Source organism: Enhydra lutris, unplaced genomic scaffold (genome assembly GCF_002288905.1).
Source record: "Enhydra lutris kenyoni isolate GAN:26980312 unplaced genomic scaffold, ASM228890v2 scaffoldscaffold30, whole genome shotgun sequence".
NCBI lineage: Eukaryota > Metazoa > Chordata > Mammalia > Carnivora > Mustelidae > Enhydra > Enhydra lutris.
The window spans coordinates 18363007-18384786 of NW_019154114.1; the positions used below are offsets into that span (position 1 = coordinate 18363007).

General features: G+C 52.0%; 2 protein-coding genes across 14 annotated transcripts in view; both read right to left on the reverse strand.

Annotated features, from left to right (window-relative positions):
- LOC111153024 (membrane bound transcription factor peptidase, site 1) overlaps nt 1-401 on the reverse strand; it is a 53257-nt gene extending 52856 nt beyond the window's left edge. For all 4 annotated transcript variants that reach the window (XR_002640979.1, XM_022511829.1, XM_022511830.1 and 1 more), the window contains exon 1: nt 315-401. The gene's annotated coding sequence lies outside the window, so the exon portion shown is untranslated. The remainder of the gene's footprint in view (nt 1-314) is intronic.
- A 2960-nt stretch (nt 402-3361) lies between these two features.
- Nucleotides 3362-21703, reverse strand: LOC111152877 (hydroxysteroid dehydrogenase like 1). Of its 10 annotated transcripts, none has more exons than XM_022511578.1 (8): nt 20854-21316; nt 18152-18261; nt 16726-16843; nt 14058-14127; nt 10619-10844; nt 9543-9988; nt 9093-9320; nt 3362-4682 (listed from the first exon to the last, which is right to left on the reverse strand). In XM_022511578.1, the coding sequence occupies exons 5-8, from the start codon at nt 10836-10838 to the stop codon at nt 4584-4586; spliced, it is 993 nt and encodes a 330-aa protein (XP_022367286.1). In that variant the 5' UTR covers nt 10839-10844; nt 14058-14127; nt 16726-16843; nt 18152-18261; nt 20854-21316; the 3' UTR covers nt 3362-4583. The 10 variants fall into 10 exon arrangements, with proteins under 10 accessions (XP_022367286.1, XP_022367290.1, XP_022367285.1 ...); XM_022511582.1 differs by lacking the exon at nt 20854-21316 and adding an exon at nt 19242-19459 and having other exon boundaries at nt 10619-10803; XM_022511577.1 differs by lacking the exon at nt 20854-21316 and adding an exon at nt 19242-19459.
- Nucleotides 21704-21780: the final 77 nt, after the last annotated feature.

Consider the following 21780-nt stretch of genomic DNA (forward strand, 5'->3'; position numbering starts at 1 on the left):
CGGCCCGGAACCGTGGGTGCGCCGGGCGCGCGGCTTCACTGCGCTCAAGTTTATCTCACGGGAGGAAACGGTGAGGCTGAGCAAGCTAGCACCCCGCGAGAGCCCGGAGACAGGGCCCCGCACCGGCTGTCGCGGGTGCGGGAAAACGTCCCGTCCCCCGCCCCGCGCTCCGGTGCGGCTCCCGGAGGGTCCAGGGGCGCAGGGAGGCCCCGGCCGCCGCCGGCGCACACCCTCAGCCTCGGGTGCGCGGGGGGCTGCACAGGCCGGCGGGTCGGGGAGCGGCGCTCCGGGCAGCGAGCCGCCACCGAACCTACCTGCGGCCGCCTCAGGCTCGGGTCCTGCGGGCCCGGGATAACGGCGCCTCCGCGGCGAACACGCCTCGCATCTCCATTCGGGGCTGTTTACTCCCAAGTCTCGCGAGACTGCGCGACCGGGGCGGGGAGACGGACGGCGGAGAGCGCCGGGAGCGCCAGCCCCGCCGGCCGTGCGTCCCCTGCGTGCCCGGCGCCGGCCTGCGTGCGCGCTCCGGCCGCCGGGCCCGAGGCTGGCTGACGGACGAAGGTCTCGCGACACCTGCGGCCCGGGACCGGGCGGGGCAGGAGGGGGAAAAGGGGTGTGGCGAGCCTTCCGCCCAGGTCCGTGGCTGCGCTGGTGGGAGGTGGGGGGTGGGCCCTGGGCTTTGGGATCGAAGGCGGCCGCGCGCGGCCCGGGCCCACGGATGACGGTCCTGGCGGAGCCGCCAACGTTTGCCGTAAACTCCCGAGAGCTCCGAGCGCAGCGCCCTGTCCTTGGGGCCCGACGGGGGCCGGGGCCGGGCTCGGGCGGCACGGCACCCCCAGGCATGACCCTCTGCAGGCCTCTGCCCATTTGCCCGACGCGGCCGGCTCCGGCCCGGGGACCCGCACTGGAAGGCGAAACCCCCGCCGCAACCGCGCTTGCTCCGCCCCATTCCGCGCGTGGCCGGGACCCTGATGCCCGGCGGCTACCCTAGTGGACGAAACGAGGCTCGGTGCGCTCGACTCGGAAACGCTGGCCTCCCCCAGACGGATCGCAGGCCCTCCTCCGCCCACGTGTAGGAGGGGCCGCGCTTGGCGCTGGGCACGGGTGGGGGGCAGGAAGCGTGATTTTGGTCGTGCTGTTGGAAGGTGATGTGCTGCACGGCCGAGTAACACCGAACTCCCCGCAGCCCCGCGGTAACGCAGAGGGGCGCCGGCCTGACAGCACCGCGGGGCACTCGGTGTTCCCTGGGTCGTTCTCTAACCAGACCGGCTTCACACTGGGTTAGCACCCCGTCACTCACTGGCTTTCATCTCCGGCAAGTCGCAGCGCGGCTCTTCTACCTCACCTGCCCTACCCGAAAGCGGTATTCGTACCCACTCCCAGGGTGAGGGTTTAATGAAACAAGCGTTCGGTACATTTAGACCCGTTGGCTCCTGATGAAGTTCTCCCCATTCTGAGATCGCGCCGATGTTGGGGACTTCAGAGAATTCTGGTCTCTCTGGCATGGTAAATCCTCGAAGTTAAGCAGTGCCTGCTGCCACCATGTAATACACTTGGATCTTAAACTCAACTGTGGTGTTATAATGTGGGGTAAATTGGTCTAAGCCACGGTTGTTTTAACAGGCCTTGAAGTCACTGTGCCACTGAATACACAACCCAACTGTCACGGACTGACGTAGGCTAGTGAGCTGCAAACACCCTTGTCATGGGATAGTGAAGCCCCAAAGCTGGGAAAAGCACACTGCGGCCAGCCCCCAGGACCCTTTAAACTGAAGGGGTGTGGGATGAGCAACGGGGGTTTGGAAATCCAAAGAAAGGATGAGAGCCACAGGATCCTGGTCTGTCGGTCTTCCACCACTCCAGGTTCTGAAATCACTGTATGCTTTATGTGTATAATAAAGAATTTGCAAATTCCATGGGAAGGTAAATCTTTATTCAAACTAAGTACTATTTGAAAGAATAACAGCTGAGCCAGTAGTGAGAGACACACAGACAGACTGGACTTGGTTGAAGAGGGCACGCGGTGTCCAGACTGACGACACCGCCCAAAGCCCCTGGGTGCGAAATGCAGTAAGATTCTGAGTAATGGAGATTAAAACAGAAAGACTCCTCCAAAGAGCTCTCTCTTTGCTGACTCCCTTTCCACTCTTCCTCCAACCCACCACAATCAACCTTTCATCCCCACCATGAGGTAAAATGGCTCATGGAACACCAGCAGCGATGTACAGGGTGCTGAAGTCAATGATCAAGATCTACTTTCATCTACTCAACCTATCAGGGGAATGAGATCAAGAAATCCAGTTAGTCGTTTCGAAAGACTTAACAGACACATGTTGGGCACAAGTTTCTTGCTGAATTACAAGCTTTTAATGAATTACTACCGCAGGTGTTCATTGATTAACTTTTCAGTAATTTTAAAGTAATTGTTTCTATGGGGAAAAAATCTCTCTCGTCCCAAATACAGACACATGGAACAAGACCTCTTCTGCAGGAAGCAGAAGCAGCAGTTTTTACTGTTAAATTTTCAGTTCGCAGATTGTTTTAAAGGTTCTTGATTTCCCATATTCTTAGTAAGAAACCCCATCTCCAGTGGCCCAATGATGATTCTCAAATGGGTTCTGGGAAAAGGTGTATTATCAGAGGAAACCTAAGGAAGATTCTTGGTTTTGATCTTTCACTAGCTTTGCACCCAACAGCTTTTGCACATGTCCTGCCAAGCAGAGAATCTGCAAACATCACCGACATGATTTACTTATTCTCATCATGTGGCAGTGACTCCCTACATCACTTATAAGTAGAAGACACGGCTGAGCCCCGTAACTCCTGGGGGGAACCACGGTGCTTGAACAGGTACAGCTGCAGCTGCTTTCTACATGTCAATTACAATTCAGGTCGATGTGGCAGGAAGTCAAATTTTCTCTAGTCTTAATGACCATAGGTTGACTATGAGGGGAGGGGAAATTGCCGAATGTGACAAAAGGCAGGCCTCCAAGTAGACTCCATCAACACCTTCTGTGCTGCATAACACTGCTAGCAAGTTTTCACATCTGAAAGGTCTTCTTTTGTGTCATGAGGGCCTGGTCTATACATGCAAGAGCTTCTGAACTCAACCACTGAGCTTCTGAGTCCCAAGTGAGATCGGGAAATACTGAGGCAATGGCAGTGGCAAAATCGTGGGTGTGCCATAAAGGCATGCCCAGGTCTAACTCCTAATGGAATACTATACTCAGAAGAAGACAATTCCAACAATTCCTGATTTCAGCCAATTTACTAGTTTCTGCATCGGTGTCACAGTCATATGGTGATTTATCATGGCTGAAGCACTAGAGAGCGGTCCCCAAAAATGTCTGGCTTTGTGAGGTCTGAGCCAAAAACATTTATTTCACAGTAGGTATCAAAGCTAACCCCTATCGTGGGAGGGTTGCACACAATGATCTTCACACCAACAAAAGCATTCACTGTAATGCGTAGATTTGTTACACAAACCAAGAATGCGTTTCTAACTTATTTTAACACATACATCATATCACACACATCATTAGTCCATATTTTAACCACTATTCCCTAAGTAACTGATGTTTACTCCCATAACGCTACTATAAGAGAATATTACATAGAAAAGTGTATGAAAACCAGATATAACAAGCTCTGAAGGGCTAAATTTCAGTTATAAAATGGGTCACAGGCTGAGAAATCACCACTTAACCACAACAATTATAAATCAAGAGATGACCAAGGGTCGACCATCGTAGGTTCGATTCTAAGGATGAATTAATTCCACAGGAGATTAAAAAAAACAACAACCAACAGAATGTATAATATTACACACGGCAAACTTATAGCCCAAAATCAGGTAGGCATGTTTAGTATGAAGAGGAATAAGCTAGAATTTCAAGACCCCGTAAGGTTCCACATTAAGCCACCTTAGCAAGACATCTTTTTTACAATAACTGCCCCATAAATGAACTTGCCCAGATGTACAGAACATACACACACACAGTTCTCTAGTGGAATATCGCTTGAAGAGCAGCATTTTCATACACAGAGTCAAACAGAGCTATACAATAGGACACACGTGGATTTCTACTGCTAATTACTACTAATTAGCAATCTTACTTATAAAATAACACTTTTAAATACTCTTTCCTGATGAACATTCAAAAAACAATAGTGGAATTCATCTACAGAAATAATTTCCCATAAACAACATTTGAAAGTTCGAGAGCTAACAAGTCCTATATATTTCAGTAACAGATTGCTGTAGCTCCTAGAACAACATAAATCACACGGCTTGGAGAGAGTGTAGAGGAAAAAAAAAAAGCATCACAATTTAGGTTCCCTCGATAACGTTCTTGTGCCTCAGTCACTGTGTGCCCTGTGCCATCCACGTGATGTGGCCCTCGTGGTTTTTCCACAGCGTTCTCTAAAAGTATTATGTGTGCTTTGCAAATGATGAGTCCACAGTATGCTACATAACCAGTGATAGAAGAAAATACTGAAGACAAATTAAGTGTGTTCTTCCAAACATCAGAACACTGCAGGTTCCCAGGAGGTGGCGAAAATTCCCAAACCATCAGGCAGTTTCACGCTTGGCAGGATAAGGCCTCCTTACGTAAAGAACGATTGAGAACATTTGCTCCCCACACCCAGAGCCATTCAGGCATATACTGTGCAAAAAGAAACTAAAAATGAAAGAGAAAAAGGTTAGAAGGTTAGAACCCAAAGCACAGACCTTAACTGTCAATGTATGACTCAATGCAACAAATACCACCGAATTAAATACAAAAAAAGAAAAAAGAAAAAGTCCTCAGGTGCTCTTATACCAAGCACCTACTTTGGCCTAAGAACCCATGCTAGAACCCATGGAAGTACAGGAAACAGGACCACCGCCCGCCCACCCCTCTCCAATGAGGGGGACAAACTCAGGCGCAGCACTACAATCCCATCCTTACTTAAGCAGGTACCAGTAACATATCCACTTGGTTAAGAATGACAAAAACCACTCCGGGAATAAAAGGCAGGTGAAATGGATCAATGCATCCGTGATCAGTGCACTGTGAGAAAACTGGGCTGTGAGGGGCACACTGGGCTGAAATTAGTCAAAAACGGTGTGACAAAAAGAAATAAAAAACGCTGGGATGCTGGGCTGCGGTCCTGAGACGTGATGGGGACGGCCTGGGCACGCAGGGAGACGGTCCTGCTGACGGAGCTCCGCTCCGAGGCTTCTCTGCAGGGCCCTTCCCCCACCCCCGCCCCCAGGGGAACATATGGCAACGTCCAGAGACGTTCCTGGTTATCACACGTGGATGCTGCTGCTACTGGCATTCAGTGGGCAGAGGTCGGGAACGCTGCTGAACATTCTAGAGTGCCCAGGAGAGCCTCCCCACGAGGGATTGTCCGACACCAAAGGCCAACAGCGCCGACGCGGGGAGCCCTGCACTGTGCTGCCAGGTCTGCCCAAGACGGAGCTGAGCACGAGCTCTGCTTGCACGGAAAGGAAGGGAGATGAATGGGCGGCCTGACTCAGTCGTTGCAGCGTACAACACTGGATCTTGGGGTTGTGAGTTCAAGCCCCATAATGCGCATAGAGCTTACTTTAAAAAAAAAAAAAAAAAGGAAAGAAGGGAGATGAACAGGCCACTGGCAAGCGCTAAAATGCTAGCCTTGAACAGAAATAAAATAACAGAGGTCACCCCAGACCCAGGGAAGCCGCACTGAACTGGACGAGGTCCCAGGATCAGGGCCAGCCGCAGCCGGCCACCACGGATTCCAGAGAAGCTCCGCTGACCTCCTCGGAGACAGGAGCCCTATATCTGTATCTGGCCAGGAGCCACGGGAAACATTCTGGGGACATGACTAACATCTCTCTGGACCTCGTTAAAGAGCCAGGATTTTGTGAGGAAAATACCGGGGTACCTTCCTTGGAGCTGCTATTTTAAAGCGAAAGATTCTAAGTGTAAGGAGATAAAAGAAGTCAGCTCCGGGTCGCTTAGGAGCACCCTGAAGTAGGGACGTACTCAAACGCACAGGCACCTGGGACAGACTGCAGAGCTGGACCGCCTCTTCCGAGTACACCGGTGCCCCCGCTGTCCTGGTTTTGCTTTCCACAGTTTCAGTTACCCACGGCCAAGGTCAACTGTGGTCCAGAAGCAGATGATCCTCCTGACCCAGCACCCTGTCAACAGCCGCCTAACGCGACGTCCCCTTACTCCCTGTCATCACGCAGGCATCTGATCATCTCACGTTCATCTCAACAAGAAGGCCACGTACTGTACAGGTATTTCCAGAGAGACCACATTCACGTAGCTTTGATTACAGGACACCATTGTGACTGCTCTATCTTATTACCAGGAATCGGTGTTAACCTCTCACTGTGCCTCACTGATACAGTAGACTTTACCACAGGTCTGCCCGAACAGGGAAAAGCAGTCCTTATAGGGTCCAACACTACCTACGGCTCCAGGCGGCCACTGGGCGCCGTGGAACATATCCGCACTGATAAGGGGAGACTACCACGCATTTTTTTCAGCATTTATTTAGTGGAGAAGGTATCAACAACCAGAAATCTGTTTGTTCTTGATTTCCGCTCAACATGGCCACTGTCTGTCACGGGGGACCAGCAGCAGGACACACCCTGCCAGGTTCCTACAGGGCTACGCCTGGAGCCACCGCTGGCACACCACTTCTGCCTGATCCTAATGGGGTCTTAGCACCCCAGGGAGCAGGATGGAAAGAGCTAATGGAAGAGGAGAGAACTACATCCTCTGTGTACTGACAGATTAGAAACTAAAGGGCTGACTCATCCACTTGTTTAGAGGGGGAGTGAGTGAGAGTGGAGAGCAGAGGGAGGGCTGGGTCTTTGTCTCTGGAAGGCTCTGTGCATGTTCAGAGACCTGACTCACCAGTCCAGGCCAAAGAAAGGAGCTGTCCTCCCCTGCGACAAAAGCCCACAGTAACTGACAGCCCCTGTGGGGACCCAGAGCCAGAAGAGGACGTCAATGGCCGATACACATGGACAACCGGATGGAAATCTGCACTGGCAATGAAAATGCCAATGCTTTAACGTCTCCCAGAGACTGGGATGGGAAGGAAGGACCTAGGTAAGAAATGGGGATGGGAAGGAAGGAAAAGATCCCCAAGAACTTGGGCTGGATCCTCAAGCCAGAGTTATTCCAAAGGTGGAGACAAAGCTACAGTGCCGGTATGTGGTTTGAGGCTCCCTTCCTGGCTGGCCGCTGGCATGGGAACCTGGGCTGTGCAGGAGGGCCTGGACCTCAGCTGCTGGCCTGCCTCTCCTGGACCTGCATCCCCAGGGCCTTCTCAAGGCCAAGTAGCTCCCCTCTCCTCTAAATGCCACATCGTCTTTCTCCAAGAGCAACACAGACACACTACATGGGAACAGATATGCCTAACTAAAGTGGGTAGGAATTCAGAGCAGACTGCAGGCCAGTCTAGAGCTCAGCTGCCCCCAGCCCTCTTGCCAGTCCCTGTGGCTTTCTCTGTCTTCCTACACCAGGAACACAGCCCCCGGAGTTATAAGCAAGACTGGTCAAGTTGTCAAGTTAATGGCTTATCAACCTAACACATACGCACGTGTTTCTGGCCTCCACGTCAAGTAACCCAAACAGAAGGCCACAGGCTTTTCTGTCAGCCTTACTCTATGTTCCAGAGCTGAAAACTCGGCCTCATGCAATTCTGAAAATGGGAAGAAAGGCTCCCAAAACAACACTGATAAATGGTTAACAATTAAAGCCAAGACATCCAACTGCTTTATAGCTGCTTTAAGTCCAAAGCATTTTTTTCTGTTTTCTCTCACAAATCGTTAAGTCAACTCGCACAACACAGAGAAGATGCCATCGTCTAACTCCATGTATCCCAAGGAAGTACAAAAGGCCAACTCATACAGCTCCTGCATGGGAACGGGGTTGTGCAGACATCCGTAAGGGCTGGGGCCCAGGAAGGAGTGAGGGCTCCTCCCCACGACCTCTGAGCAAGCTCATCACAAAGAACCACTGACACAGACTGAGCACCGATCCACATCAGTAAAAGGCTATGAAACCAGTCTAGAGCCCATCCCGGCAGGAGCTCCCGAAAGGGTCACTGGCACAGGAGCAGCGCCCTGCTCTCCACCCCACCCCCCCGACACTCTCACTTCAAACCTCCTCGCTCCGCAAGCCCCCACCTCCCGGGAGTCAGCAGACGACAGCCCCTGCTCGCCACTGTGGCTTCCCTGTCACCCCCTCCATGTGCTCTGGGTCCTGCCTGCGCTGCCGGGAAGCACAACTTCTCTCCCCTATCTTCAGGCCATTCCCCTGCACATCCCCTTCCCGCCAGCACTTGCTCCCAGCCACGTCTCCGCTGCTGTAAACGGATTAACAAATACAGCTGCTTCCTCCATCCCAGTCCACCTGCCTGCCGCAGCCCACAGCCTTGTTTACAGAGCATGCGGTTCCCCAGCCCTCCCCCCTCACCTGCCCACTGCCGTCCACAGCTCCCTGAAGGGCTCCCAAAACTGCCTTCATGCAAGACACTGAGCATTCTCCAGCTCCTAGAGCCAACACAGGCCCGCTTGCCCTCTTCACTCAGGCCCTAACATGGAAGACTGATCAGGATGAGCACAGACATTTCTTTACACGGTGTGTCTGGCACATCAAACTTCCTCCAGCGAACTCCTTATGGGCTAAACATTAACAGAGGAGTGAATAAATCGAGCTCCTTCTTACTAAGAAACTTTCAGCCAAATCTTTCGATAAAAGGAAAAACTAACTGCTGCTTTTCTTATCTATGGATGGCAAATTTAATAATCTTTATGCAAAGAGCCCCCATGAATCCTGAGTAATATACACTCCTGCCACTTCCTAGAGTAAAGCAGCATTCTTCCATCTCTACGGGGCCACACAAATCAAACTATCAGTAAGAGCAGCACGGAGAATTTGAGGGACTTCACCAGAACCACTATGAGTGTCAGGTTTAAGAATCAGAACGTGCAATTCCCCCATTCCAGCAGCGGGCTCCGATCAGATTGCCACGTATCATTCCGAAAGGCTGAGGCCGCATTAGCCTAACTGTAAGAGTTGAGCGCGTTCTGTTACCTGGATAGAATGGGACCAGTATCCTGGGGTCCTTTTCGAGATGCCAAGGGTAGAAACGGCATGGTGCGCGTACACTTTGGGCGAAGGCGCCAGCCACGGGCACTTGTGCAGAAAGCTGCCAGGTGTGGTCACGTTGGTTGCCACGTAGAAGGGGATGAGACTCTGTACAAAGATGCCTTTAGAAGCGTACTCATACTGCAGGGCTCTGCTGAAGTGGTCTAAATAAGCCTGTTGAGACAGAGCAGGGGTAAAGACTTAAGGGGCGGGGGCTGGGGGGGGGGACGTGGAAGAAAATTCGGAAGAGAACAGCCTTGCAATTATTACCATGTCAGGTAAAAGTACAGCAGAAATAGACACGAGCTGGACACAAAGAGCTCCGCACACTGGACCGAACCACATAAGCAATGTCCTCCTGCTTTATGACTTCGCTTCCAATCGGGAATACATTACCTTAGAAGCAGAATAAGCAGCCAGCTGGGGCGTCGGCTTGCAGCAGGAGCCGGAAGAGATGGTGACAACAGCACCCTTCTTTCTCTCCACCATCCCTGGTAGCACTATATGGACCATCAAACTAGCCGCAGCAATGTTCACATTGATGATGTCCCAGAGTTTGTCCTCGGAGACCTGAGTAAAATACTGGGGGTAGGGATAAAACACGCCTACGTTATTCACCAAGATGCCGATGTCTTTGTCTTTCAGAGCTTCTCGAATTGGGTCGTAGATGTCGCGGCCGCTGCTGAAGTCCGCAACTATGGCCTCGGTTTCCACGCTGTGGGTGTCGGCTATGTCTTTCGCCACCGTCTGCAGCTCCTCTCGGCTGCGGCTGATCAGGACAATGTTGAGGCCCCGGCTTGCCAGCTCCTCTGCATAGGCTCTTCCGATCCCATCGGTCGCACCTGCGGTACAGGCCAGGGAAGGTGAGTGGGCTCATCTCACAGTGGGACCTTCAGAGCAAACCTTAAATCTCCTGTTTCTGGGTTTCAGCTGAGAAAGGGTCACACTAGAAATAAACCCAGTTCTCACACGGATCACTGTGTCAGGTACAGTGTCGCATCCACGTATCACTGACACCTTTGGTCAAACACTCTCGCAGACACCCTGACAAGCAGGGGAGGGAGCTTCACGTTCACCGAGCTGGGTGGAGACACAGCAGGAAATGGTTTTCAAACTTGTATCTGGCTTACATGAGTGCTAGGGAGGTACCTTCCTGGGAAATAATGATAAATCAAAATGAAATTTAAAATAAGGGAACGGACGGTGACAATTTCTAAGGACAATCTCAAAAGGGAGCGAAGGTGGGCTAAGGCAGGACCAGGAACAGGAGGACAGAGCAAGAAGGACAAACATCATTCTAAGAGGAGGGCGCTAAGAAACAGTGACCGGCATCACGACAGAGCTGTGTTCCCAAGAACACATCATGGTGAATTCAGTGACTCCTCGAATAAGGCACCCCATTGAGAACGCAGCCTCAACAGGAGAGATGACTGTGTTCTGAAAGCGGGCCACGACCGCATCTCCTTCCTTACCACTCACGACTGCCCATCTTCCGTACTGCTTGATCAGATCTGCTCTGCTCACCAGGCGCGGGATGAAATGCAGTCTGACCAGACTGTAGAAATCACAGATGACCGTGATGCTTTTCCTAGCCGTGTACCAGGCTCCGACCAAGGCCAGAGCTTCCATGTAGCAATTGCAGGACCTGGCGATCTCCCTATACAAGAGGTAGAAGCTGTCAACAGCAGCCATGGCGGCCTGCAGGGAAGGGGAAAGAGAGAGGTGTTCTTTGCTTAATTGTGTCAAAGGAACACACGGAGTCGGAATGAAGACAGACATCCAAGGACGTCAGAGCTTATCAGTGAGGCACTCGATGAACGGTAGCGTTCAAATGCACGTACCCCAGGGACCTGCTCAATGTATAGTCTCTTTACCATCTGCAGCTCCGGAAGTCCTTTCCTTCCAAGGAGATCAGTCAACGTGTAACTACCGAGAGCTTTGAGATTCCTACGAATACCCAGGCACCACGGGGCGTGTTGTAGATACAGAGATAAACACAATATGCTCTGTGCCCTAAAAAAGCTCCTCGCCCGGCAGTGACAGACACAGACTTCCAGTTCCTGTAACAGCTCAGAGGTGTGTTTACGTGTCTGCTCCTCCATCATCAGCCCGCGGAGGGCCGCCCGCCCACGTGGAGACAAAGCCGGAGGAGCAGCAGCACCAAGACGGCGCCTTGGCCAAAAAGAGCTCACAGTCCGTTTGAGGTAAAACTAACCTGCAGTGAACTTTCACATAAATCATGTTATGTATACGTAATATGCATAAACGTTGATTTACAAAGAAATACTCCCCAAGCTTGAGGAATTGCTTTTCTTTTTCTTTCTTTTTTTTAAAGATTTTATTTATTTCTTTGACAGAGACACAGCGAGAGAGGGAACACAAGCATGAGGAGTGGGAGAGGGAGAACCAGACTCCCCGGCTGAACAGGGAGCCCGACGCAGGGCTCGATCCCAGGACCCCGGGATCATGACCTGAGCTGAAGGCAGACGCTTCATCGACTGAGCCACCCAAGCACCCCGAGGAATGGGTTTTCTGAAACAAGAAGAAAGCGAGCACTCCTCCGTCTTACTGCTGTCACGGGCACCCCATCTCTGCCCTGCACCTTACAGCTAAGGAAAGAGTCCCGTACGACTCCTGTACGTACCCACGCGGCCAACATTTACAAAGCGCCTACTACGTTCCATGGACCATGACTGATGCAAAGGATTCAAGTGTGAGTTAAACTGTGCCCAGGAGAACAGAAGGACACTTAACGAAACTATTTTAAATGCCATATGAATGGCTTTATGTGTCCCTGTGGTGGGAGACGACCCTGCAGAGGCAAAGGCCTGGTGCCACCACAGCTCATGAACTTGGGTCCTAGCCCAGACCTGGGAACCACTGAGGCGGGATCCAGCTGCGTGCTGTCCGCGAGGGACGAGATAGCGAAGGGATCACAAGAGCCTGCAATTACATTATGGGGAGCTCTGATACGCACGAACTCAAAGATTTATTTATTACATGAAGGAAAAGTTGACTTTAATCCAAAATATATACGTAACACTTCTGGGAATGGCCTCTCTTCAAAGTCCCCTTGAAACAGAAAAAAAAATCGTGAAACTAAGAGAATTCCCAACGATAGCAGCAAAAATAGGCCTAAGCTGAAGGAAGAATGAGGGAAGGCGCCACAGAAGTGCGATGCAGGCCGGAAGAGGTTCTGCAGAGTGAAAATGCGCAAAGCAGGAGAAAACCAACCAGCCACTGAAATGGAACACATTCTAAGAGCAGCAGCGTCCTGCGATAAAAGGCCTAAGATAATGGAAAACCTGTTGACCACAGAGAGGGGTATGTGAATGTATATATATACACACAGGAATATATACATCAAAGTGTAATCCAAATTACAAACCAAGAAAGGACACATGGAATCGGGACAGAAAACTGGAGACAGGAGCAGGCAGTAGGATTCCCAAATGCCCCACAACAAGGACACAATTGCTCAAGCCAGAAGAGGCACACGGCTACCATATTACTAACTGAGTTGACGTCGCATGACTTTAAAGAAATGTTTTCCCCAAATGGCAGAGAGAACAATGGAAGTTGGGCCATCTCAGTTCCTGTCTGTTCTGCTCACAGAGACGTACCCCCCACAAGAATGCCAAGACTGATCAGGCAAAGAAAACACTGTAAACTTTATGAACGCCACAAGCCAAATATGTAATAATATAACAACAATTAAATGCTCCTTTGGGGTAATTTGTCTTCAAGGACCACACTGGCTGAGATTTTCTGAGGTCTGAAGTTATCAGCATCAACGGAGTGTGGGCTGAAGAGGCCCTTCTTGTCCTGATCAGTCCGCCCTACAGAAGGCAACAACACTGGGAGGGCTGCTCCCAGACCCCCGGAAATACATTCCCAGTTAGCATCATGTCTCAAATACGTCCATTCTCTTCCTGCGGTGCAGGAATGCCCCTCCAAGCTTCCAGCCACTAGAGAGGAGGAGGAATGTCGTGTGACCCTTCTCAAGGGCCCTTGCTCTGCAGCTCAGTACACAGCAAGTCCCTGCGGAGGGAGCCGGCAGCCTGGGCATGCCCTTGACCTGGCATGCTCCCAACGTGTCTGCAACGGCAGCAGCCTCCAAACAAATGACCAAAACAGTAATTTCTTCCAAGAAAGGACAGAAAAACGAAATCCCATGTTAAACCTTCACTTTGGGGAGTTCCTGAAATAATACCTTCGAAGTGTGCACGTGCCTTCTGCTGTAACTAATCTAATACGAAGCCACAAGGAAAGTAAAAGCAAAAAAATATAGTATTTGTGGGTACTAGTCCTTTTCCAATACAGTGTAATAAAATTAAGAATAACAAAACTACAACAAAAAAATCTGGATTCTTAGAATATTCAATCTGTTCTCCTAATAACAGGTGGGTGGGGGCACCTGGGTGGCTCAGTCGGTTAAGCCTCTGCCTTCGGCTCAGGTCGTGATCTCCGGGTCCTGGGATTGAGTCCTGCGTCGGGCTCCTGCTCAGTGGGGAGTCTGCTTCTCCCTCTGCCTCTCCTCCCTGCTCCTACTCTCTCTCTAATAAATAAATAAATAAATCTTTAAAAAAAAAATTACGGGTGTATATTTAAGCTACTGAAATACCGTTTTCAATGAAAATTTACACCCCGTGTATGAAGATCTACGGGGCTGCCAGCAAAGCCGTCCTTGTGGGGAAGGTAACTGCAGGGTCTACAAGGGTCTCGCTAAACAGGAGCAGGTCAGACACAGCTCACGTCACGGCCTCATGCTGATGGCAAGCTGTGGAAGGGGCACTTCTTCCCCCTCAAACACAATTCTTTCCAAGAGTCTGAACATTTGGAAGGAAAAACAATCAAAAGGGGCCTGACACACAGACGATTCCTGATTCTTCTGCTGGGGTCCTGACCCACCTTGGTTTTCTCTGACCTTCCCTCTGCCGGTTCTGGGTGTTCAGGAGGAAGCTGGAGTCTTCAGGCCAACCTGTGAACAAACACCGACCTGAAACAAAGTCCTTTCTTTCGCCCTCACGCCTCAGCTGAGAAAGCTTGATAGAAACATAAGCCAAAGTTTTTCAAAATTAAGGAAACACAAATTCTTATGCCACGAATCCCCTGTGCAGACGGCAAAGCCCTTCCTCACAGCAGAAAAAGGAAGACACCAACGGCGTCTGAAGAAAGCCTCAGCTGGAACGCGCCCGCTTTTCCCGCACCTTCTCTCTTAAGGAACAGTTCATCAAATGGAACGAAACCAGTTCCAACAGCTGGGAGGGAGGTGGTGCTCTGCATAGACACTGGGAGCTCAGGACACAAAGCCCGGGAGCAGGTGGGGCGGGGAGGGGGAACAGACCGGGCCATCCTCACTCCTGGGGCCGGCCTGCCTCACGGCTCTCTTGGCGAGCCGCCTTCCACGGCTCTGCCTGCAGGGCCCCTGGGCTCCCACAGGGCTGCGGCCCCACAATGCCACATTCCTGGTGGATTCCGGCTGGCCGCGGGAGCCCAGGCATCCCGCACTGTCTCATCAGCTGGCAGAGGTGGCGGGAAGACGTGTCCCTCGGTATGTGCAGCAGCCCCTTCTAGCACTTTCAGAATGCACAGAGGAAAGGAACCTCTGGCCCCTTCTTCCCACCCTGGACGCTGCCTTCTACACTCTGTTTCTGAAGCCCCCCCAGCACGCTGGGCTGCTCCAGGGCTGAGGCCAAACCTTACTCCTCCCTGTGCTTCCAGCCCCTTCCACCACAGGTAGCCCACGGCAAGGCGACCACTACATGAAGCCACACTACGGGACTCTAGCTCAGCTCTCAGCCTGCGCACTTTCTCATTCGTCAGCTGGCAAGGGGACCACCAAAGTCCCCCCTACAGAAAGAAAACCCCACGTGCAAAACCCGCCAGCGACCCCCTACTCAGGTGCAACAGAAAGGTGCACCCATTTCAGAGACATGGAGAACAGCGGTCTCAAGGGCCTTGGACCTGGCGGGGCCTGGCTTCCTGGCTCTGCCAGTCACACTCCCCTCCAGCCGTCCTGTCGCAGGGGGATCAGAACGATATTCAACATCGCAGTTCCACCGCAGGCAAGCACCTTAAACAGACTGTCACGGCTACCTCTGTTTTCCATCACGGAGAATCCGAGGGCTGCCAGTGTTCTAGGCCGGGTCTACAGCCTTGGGGGACAGCATGCCATCTCCTCACTCCCCAGACATGGCTCAAGATGGAGACCTGACTCACAGCCACCAAACTCACAGAAGACTGACATATTCAAACACCCCATTTACTTACAAAAAATAACCTGTGTAGGCAGAATTCACCAAGATAAACAGCGCGACTCAGGGCACAGTGGTGAGGGCACTGCTGGGCTTCCAGACCCTCATGAGCAGAGAGGGGCCAAGGGCACAGCACTACAAAAGGACCAGCCTGCCAGGAAACAGTGACAAATTCAACAGGCTCCCAGCACAGGAAGTGCACCCAAGGGTGCCAAGGCAGCTGGAAGGGAAGGCCAGATTGTGAAAGGTCTTTGTGCCAAACAGAAGCGTGTAGACTGACTCTCTGAGTTAAGTCCCTTCTGCCAAAGCAGGGAGCCAATCGGGTTTGTCGTAAAAGGTGGCTGGCAGCAGGGGGGGGCGGCTGTGCGGATGCGGGCAGGAAGTGAAGGGTCTGGGACCCTCTTCCTTCCAGAAGGGGACAAGGCAAGGCTGAACAGAGACCACATGGCTTTGTGAAGACTCGTGCTGCTTCTCAGACAGACCAGGCCTTCTCCTACATTTGCTCACAACCTGATGGAGCGTAAATGGAAAACGACAGGATGTAGACATTCCAGACATCCTCTCAGTCTTCTCCCCACCCTTGAGTACATGATGGAAAATAATGTCTTCCTAATGAAAGAAGAAATCAAGACTTCCCCCAAAGCCACTAATATCCAGGAAATCTCACAGAAATCCAGGTTAAAGGAGTTCATTACGCATTTAAGCCCAGAACCCTACCAAGATACCTCGCTGCATTTACCCTGCTATGAGGGTTTGACCAGGCCACTTCTCGGCAGACAGGCACCAGGCTAAAATGTCGGGAAGCCCATTATTTAGAAAGCAGCACTGCACCACAGTAAAACCCCGGCCCCCACCCAATCTGCCTGTAGAAGTTCTAAAGCTTTGTTTTCCCGCCGCTACAGAAAACTCAGTCATCAGTGAACCAAGTAGGAGAAAAACAGGTGGAGGAAAAGAGAGCTGTCCCCCAAATAGGAAAAGAGCAATTCCCTATCGTCTGAGGCACTTTCCACGTCTACAGGGCAACAATCATCAGCGCTGACGCATCAAACACGTGAAGGTCGTCCAGGTAAACTACGAACTTCGGGTGATGGTGACGTGTCCGTGCAGGTTCCTCCCTGACTTTAAAAAAAAAAAAAAAGGCACCATTCTGGTGAGTGACCTCGACAGTGGGGGAATGCTCCGCGTGTGTGGGATCAGGGGTATGCGGGCCATCTCTGTACCTTTCTCTCTGTTTTAAGGTAAACCTAAAATTGCTCCCAGAGGGTCCTAAAACAAACCCTAAAGGAAACAGTGCAAACACAAAAGGGTCATGGGATAATTACAGTCAAAACTCCAAGGGGCAAAGTCACGTCTTCAGAGGACGGCTATGGGGGTGCCTGGCTGGCTCAGTCAGTAGAACAGGCGACTCTTGATCTCCCAGTCACACGTTCAAGCCCTATGCTGGGTGTAGAGATAATAAAATAAGTAAAATTTAAAAACAGAACAGAACAAAGCCCTGCTGTGACATGTAACATTCTCCTGACCCAGAGTTTAGCGGGCTCAGCCCCAGCAGTGACAAGAGCCGGCAAACCTCATATGAAACCTTCATGAAGCAAGAGTTCTGGGGCACGAGTGGGCTCCACCACTGACATCACCAAGTTACCTAAACAAATGAGGCCTGATGGTAAAAGGCCATCAGACAGACGGGCCAGATGCTTTCACGGAAACAAGCTAGCATGATGGGAGAAGACCGTGAAAGCCCCACCAAAGGCAGCGTGGGGCACCGACAGTGGCCCTGGGAGCTGGCCACGCCCTAATCCTCGCAGCACCTCACGAATGCCCCACCTTACGTGGCAAAGAGGCCTTGGCAGATATGATTAAGCTAAGGACCTTAAAAGGAAGAGCTGATCCTGGATGATCCGGGTGGGGACCACTGTGATCACACGTGGCCTTGGAGGAAGGAGGCAGGTCAAAGTCTGAGGGGATGGAATCAAGAAGGAGATGGGATCAAGAAGCAGAGGTCAAGGAGACAGGCAGGATTAAAGACAGGAGGCCACTGGACTTGATGACGGGGAGAGGGGTTACCCTCTAGAACGCAGGCACCTCTAGCATCTGGCAAAGGCAGGAAAGAGGTTCTCCCCAGAGCCTCTGGGAGTGACACAGCCTTGCTGACATCCTGGTGTTAGCCTGAGACGGATGCCAGACTTCTGACCTCCAAAACGGTGAGAAGTTTGTGGTAATTTGTTATAGCAACAATAGGAAATTAAGACGGATCGATGGATGGAAGGACAGGGAGACCGTCCGTCTCGTCTTTAGGATAGCACAGAGACAAGGTGCAAATCCTGCACATCCATTAAACCAAAAGCTTCTCGTGTTCGCAGGAGCCACGAACAGCCTCAGAGATTCCTATGATCTTCCCCCGAGTGGGGCAGGCCTGAGGTGGTCCTTCCCACCCTCACCCACAGCCACCACCGTCCGGCTTTTCAATAAGGCTCCAGGGCTGGGGGCTTATTTCTCGTTAAGGTTTTTCACAGAGATCTTACTTCTCTCACCCGGAGTCTGCATCTATCTTGCTGGAGACACTCAAATCCTGTCTGTCCTCCCAAGACCAGCTCAACCCTCCACTCGGTGCCAGTGCTCACCGATAAGCGCCAGCGCACGCCAGGCGTGGGGTGAAGGGGAGCCCTGTGCCGCTTCCCGCTCCTCCTTTGGCCACTGCACCGAGACCCCGAGTTCCCATCTCCCGGTCTCACCCACAAGGCCCCTCACCACTCCGGGTTCCGTTCGGCTGTTTCCCTTGTCTCTTGGTTCCCCAGCCAGAGCACAAGCTTCTCAAGGGCAGGTGTATCCAAAACTAATTTTGCTGCCACTTGAAAAAACTGAAAAATACGCAGGGAAGTTGTAAAACCTATTACACATACTTCAAAGAATAACCAAACACCCGCGAGGCCACCCCACTCAGAAGCCCCATAACTTCTCCCCTGATCCTACCATCACCTTCTGGGCCCCCCAGGAGGGTTACCACCCTCCTCGATTCTGACCTCCCGGTTCCCTTGCCCTAAAAAAAAAAAAATAGTGGTACGGTTACCCCAGCAACTTTTCTGAAAGAAAAGTGTTCTGTTTTGTCTGGTTTGGAACTTTCTCTAAAGGAATCACAGCGTGTGTATTTCTGGTGACGTTTTTTCACTCAACGCTGTCTTCGAGTCTCGTCCCTGTGATATACTTTCCCCGTGCACAAGGGTCACGGGACAAGCGCACGGGGATTCACACGGCCATTCTATCACTGACGGGCATCTGGGATGGAGTTTTTCTGGCTTTTACTCTACAGTTAGGAAGAGAGGTGCCGAACGCACAGGTGCCCAAGTCCGTTGAAGGGACATACCGGAGTCACGCTGCCGGGCCACGGGGCCCCGCTGCATTCTGGCAGGCACTGCTCCAGCTGCTGGGCCAATCCCCACGGCACAGTCAGCCAGCGTTAGTTCACAGTGTCCCTCCTCAACGGGCTGCACCAGTAGGTTCACCTTCCGCCCCCAGGGTGGCCTTGAAAGGGGGGGGGGGACACTCTGGCTTTAACTTTCATTTCCTCGTGACTGATAAGGTTGACTGCATCTTTATGAAGCTTCTCTGCTATCTGTGAGCCTGTTCCTAGCTTTTGCCCTTCCACTGTGTTGTCTCCCTTCTCCCTCTACGTTCTAGATACTGGTTCTCTATGTTTGCTCGCATTATAGTGCTTTTGATGAACTAACACCTTGATCGTACGGCAAACAGATCAATCTTTTTCCCGTATGCTTTGTGCTTTGTCGGGTTTCAGGTAAGAAATCCCCTCTTAGTCCCAGGACATAAAGGCATTTTCCAGTACCTTTTCCTCGAATTTTTCACAATTTTGCTTTGCAGGTTTACGCCTTTAACCCTCCTGCGAGGGCTCGGTGGTGGTGTGAGGCTGGGATCGCCCCCACCATTAATATTCCTCCTCAGCAGCTGGTATAAATCTGTATAAAACATCTGTTTAATAAATAGAAGCAAACACAGCTTTGGGTTCAAAGCTCAGATTTCACTCTTGAGGAGAAAAAAAATGTAAGGAGCTTCTCAACCTTTGTGTCAGTACTCTCACAAAGTTACTATTGGTGTATCATGACATTCTGGAATTTCCTTTCTTTCCTTTGCCCACTTTTGGGATACCACTAACCTGAATTCATGGGGAGCTCGGCAGAAAGGGCAGAAATGGGAGTTCTCATCCGAGATCCAATAGGCCTGGGTTTCAGGGCTCCATTTGGAATTAAAATAACAATGGCATCCATTCCTAGGTATCCACCCAAGATAACTTACACAAAAAACTTGTAGAGCCTACCGTAAGCAGCTCCGTTCCCAATAGATAACACAGGGGAATAACCCAAATGTCTATCAACAGGCAAATAGGTAAACAAAAGGCGATCTGTCCGCATAATGGAGTATCAGACAGCAATAAAAAGAAGGAAGCGGGGCGTGCCGCTGAAACAGACCCCGAAAACACAGACCCCAGAAACACCACGCTCAGCGAAAGACCAAATACCGTCTGATTATCTATATGAACTGTCCAGATAAGGCAAATCCAGAGACAGAGAATAGATCAGGGTGGCCAGAGCAAAGGCACAGCAGGAACGGGGAGTGACTGCTAACAGGGGTAGGATTTTTTTCGAAGATGCTGGGAATGTTCTGGAATTAAACAGTGGAGGCTGTGGCACATAGTGAATGCTCTGCTATGAAGAACACACTTTTAAAATGGCTAAGGGAATGAATTTTATGTCCTATGAATTTTCTGCCAATTTTTAAAATCTACTTAAAAAATACTGATTTGTTGAACTCTTTGCTCCTAGAACGTTACTGTAGTGACTAAACCACAGACTCTGAAAATAGATTTCCTGGAGTCGGATCAAGGCTCTCCCCCTCCCAAGAGCTGTGCTGGATGAAGCTGAAGTTACTTCACCTCCGCGTTTTCCTTACGTTACCCGATGTTACCGAAACACGGAGATAAGAGTTCCAGCCTCAGATTTTAAGAATTAAACGAAGTCATACACGTAAAACACAGAACAGTCCCCAAACTTCAATGCTCAGTAAACCTTAGCTATTAGCTCCTCTAACTTCGCGTTCAAGGTGAGCTAGCACTGGTCAGGGTTAGAACTCAGAGCTGGCTTTAAGCAAAGGACTGGGTTTTTTTTTGTTTTTTAAAGATTTGAGATAGAGCAAGAGAGAGCACGACCAGGGGAAGCAGCAAAGGGGAGGGAGAAGCAGGCTCTCTGCCTGATCCCAGGACCCCCGAATCATGACCGTATCTGCAGGCAGCCAATTTAACCGACTGAAACACCCAGACGCCCCTAAGCAAAGAGCTCTGTCCCTCACACCTCACTGTTCTCTCACCAACCTTAAGTGGCTGAGTTACAATCACCCGTTTACAGATGGGGAAACTGAGGCCGACAGAGATGCAAGTGACATACCCAGCCCCCACGGGAATTCGGATCGAGGTCTACCGAAGTCCAGAGGCCTGGCTAGCCGCCCCATTGTGAGACCCCCGGGCGGGAATCCTGCGGGCATCACCGCCAGGGCTCCAGGGCTTGCTTGGGTCCGCCGGGCTGCACCTTCCTCTGAACCAGGGGACGGCTTCATCCATCTCCCAAGCCTTCCTCTCCAGCAGCCGGCAGCGCCCAGCAAACGCCAGCAAACCCCCGCGCTTCGGGAGCCACGGGTGCCCTTCCTTCCAGAGCGCCCTGATTCCGAATTACTCCTAATTCAGAACAAAGACGACAACAAATGCCACTCCAACCAAGTCCTCCAGAAATGAGAATAAAGAAGCACGGAAAGGGGTGAGTCTCGGAGCCTCGCAGGGAGCCCCGGGCTGGGGTCTGCGGCAGAGGGGCCGCGCTCGGGTGGGTGGAGCCCCGGGTCTGCCGAGTCCTGGGGGAGGGGGCGGACCCAGGACAGAGGGTCCTCCGGGGGTGCGACTCCGGGATGGAGCCGGGAAGGGGCGCCGTGGGGCTGGGGGGCGAGTCTGGAAGGAGGGGTGCCGAGGCGGGGGTCCGAGGGGACGGAGAGACGAAGGGGGTCCGGGGGTCCGGGGTGCCGATGGCGCCGAGGGGTACGGTCCCGGGGGGCGTGGCGGGGCGCACCGGGAGGCACGGGCCGAGGGACAGCAAGTGGGCCCGGGTCCCCGGGCCGGGCGCGGGGAGAAGCGGGGTGAGGTGGGGGCGTGGTACCTGCAGAGGCAGCGCAGTCTCGGAGCCGGTCCCGCCAGAGCCGCGCGGCCGCCGCCCTCGTCACCAGCAACACCCCAGTCACCACCACCGCCGCCGCAGTTGCAGCGGGCCGCGCCCCACGTGACCCGCGCACGCGCCGGGGGCGGAGCCGTTGCGTGGCCCGCCCCTGGC

Excerpts from the sequence above, each read along its gene's own strand:
- LOC111152877 (XM_022511576.1), bottom strand. The coding sequence starts at position 10,925 with ATGTCTGTCTTCATTCCGACTCCGTGTGTTCCTTTGACACAATTAAGC. Across the intron at positions 9,989-10,618 it reads AAGATGGGCAGTCGTGAGTG|GTGCGACCGATGGGATCGGA; the intron begins GTAAGGAAGGAG and ends CCTGTACCGCAG. Across the intron at positions 4,683-9,092 it reads ACTGGTCCCATTCTATCCAG|TTTCTTTTTGCACAGTATAT; the intron begins GTAACAGAACGC and ends TTTCATTTTTAG.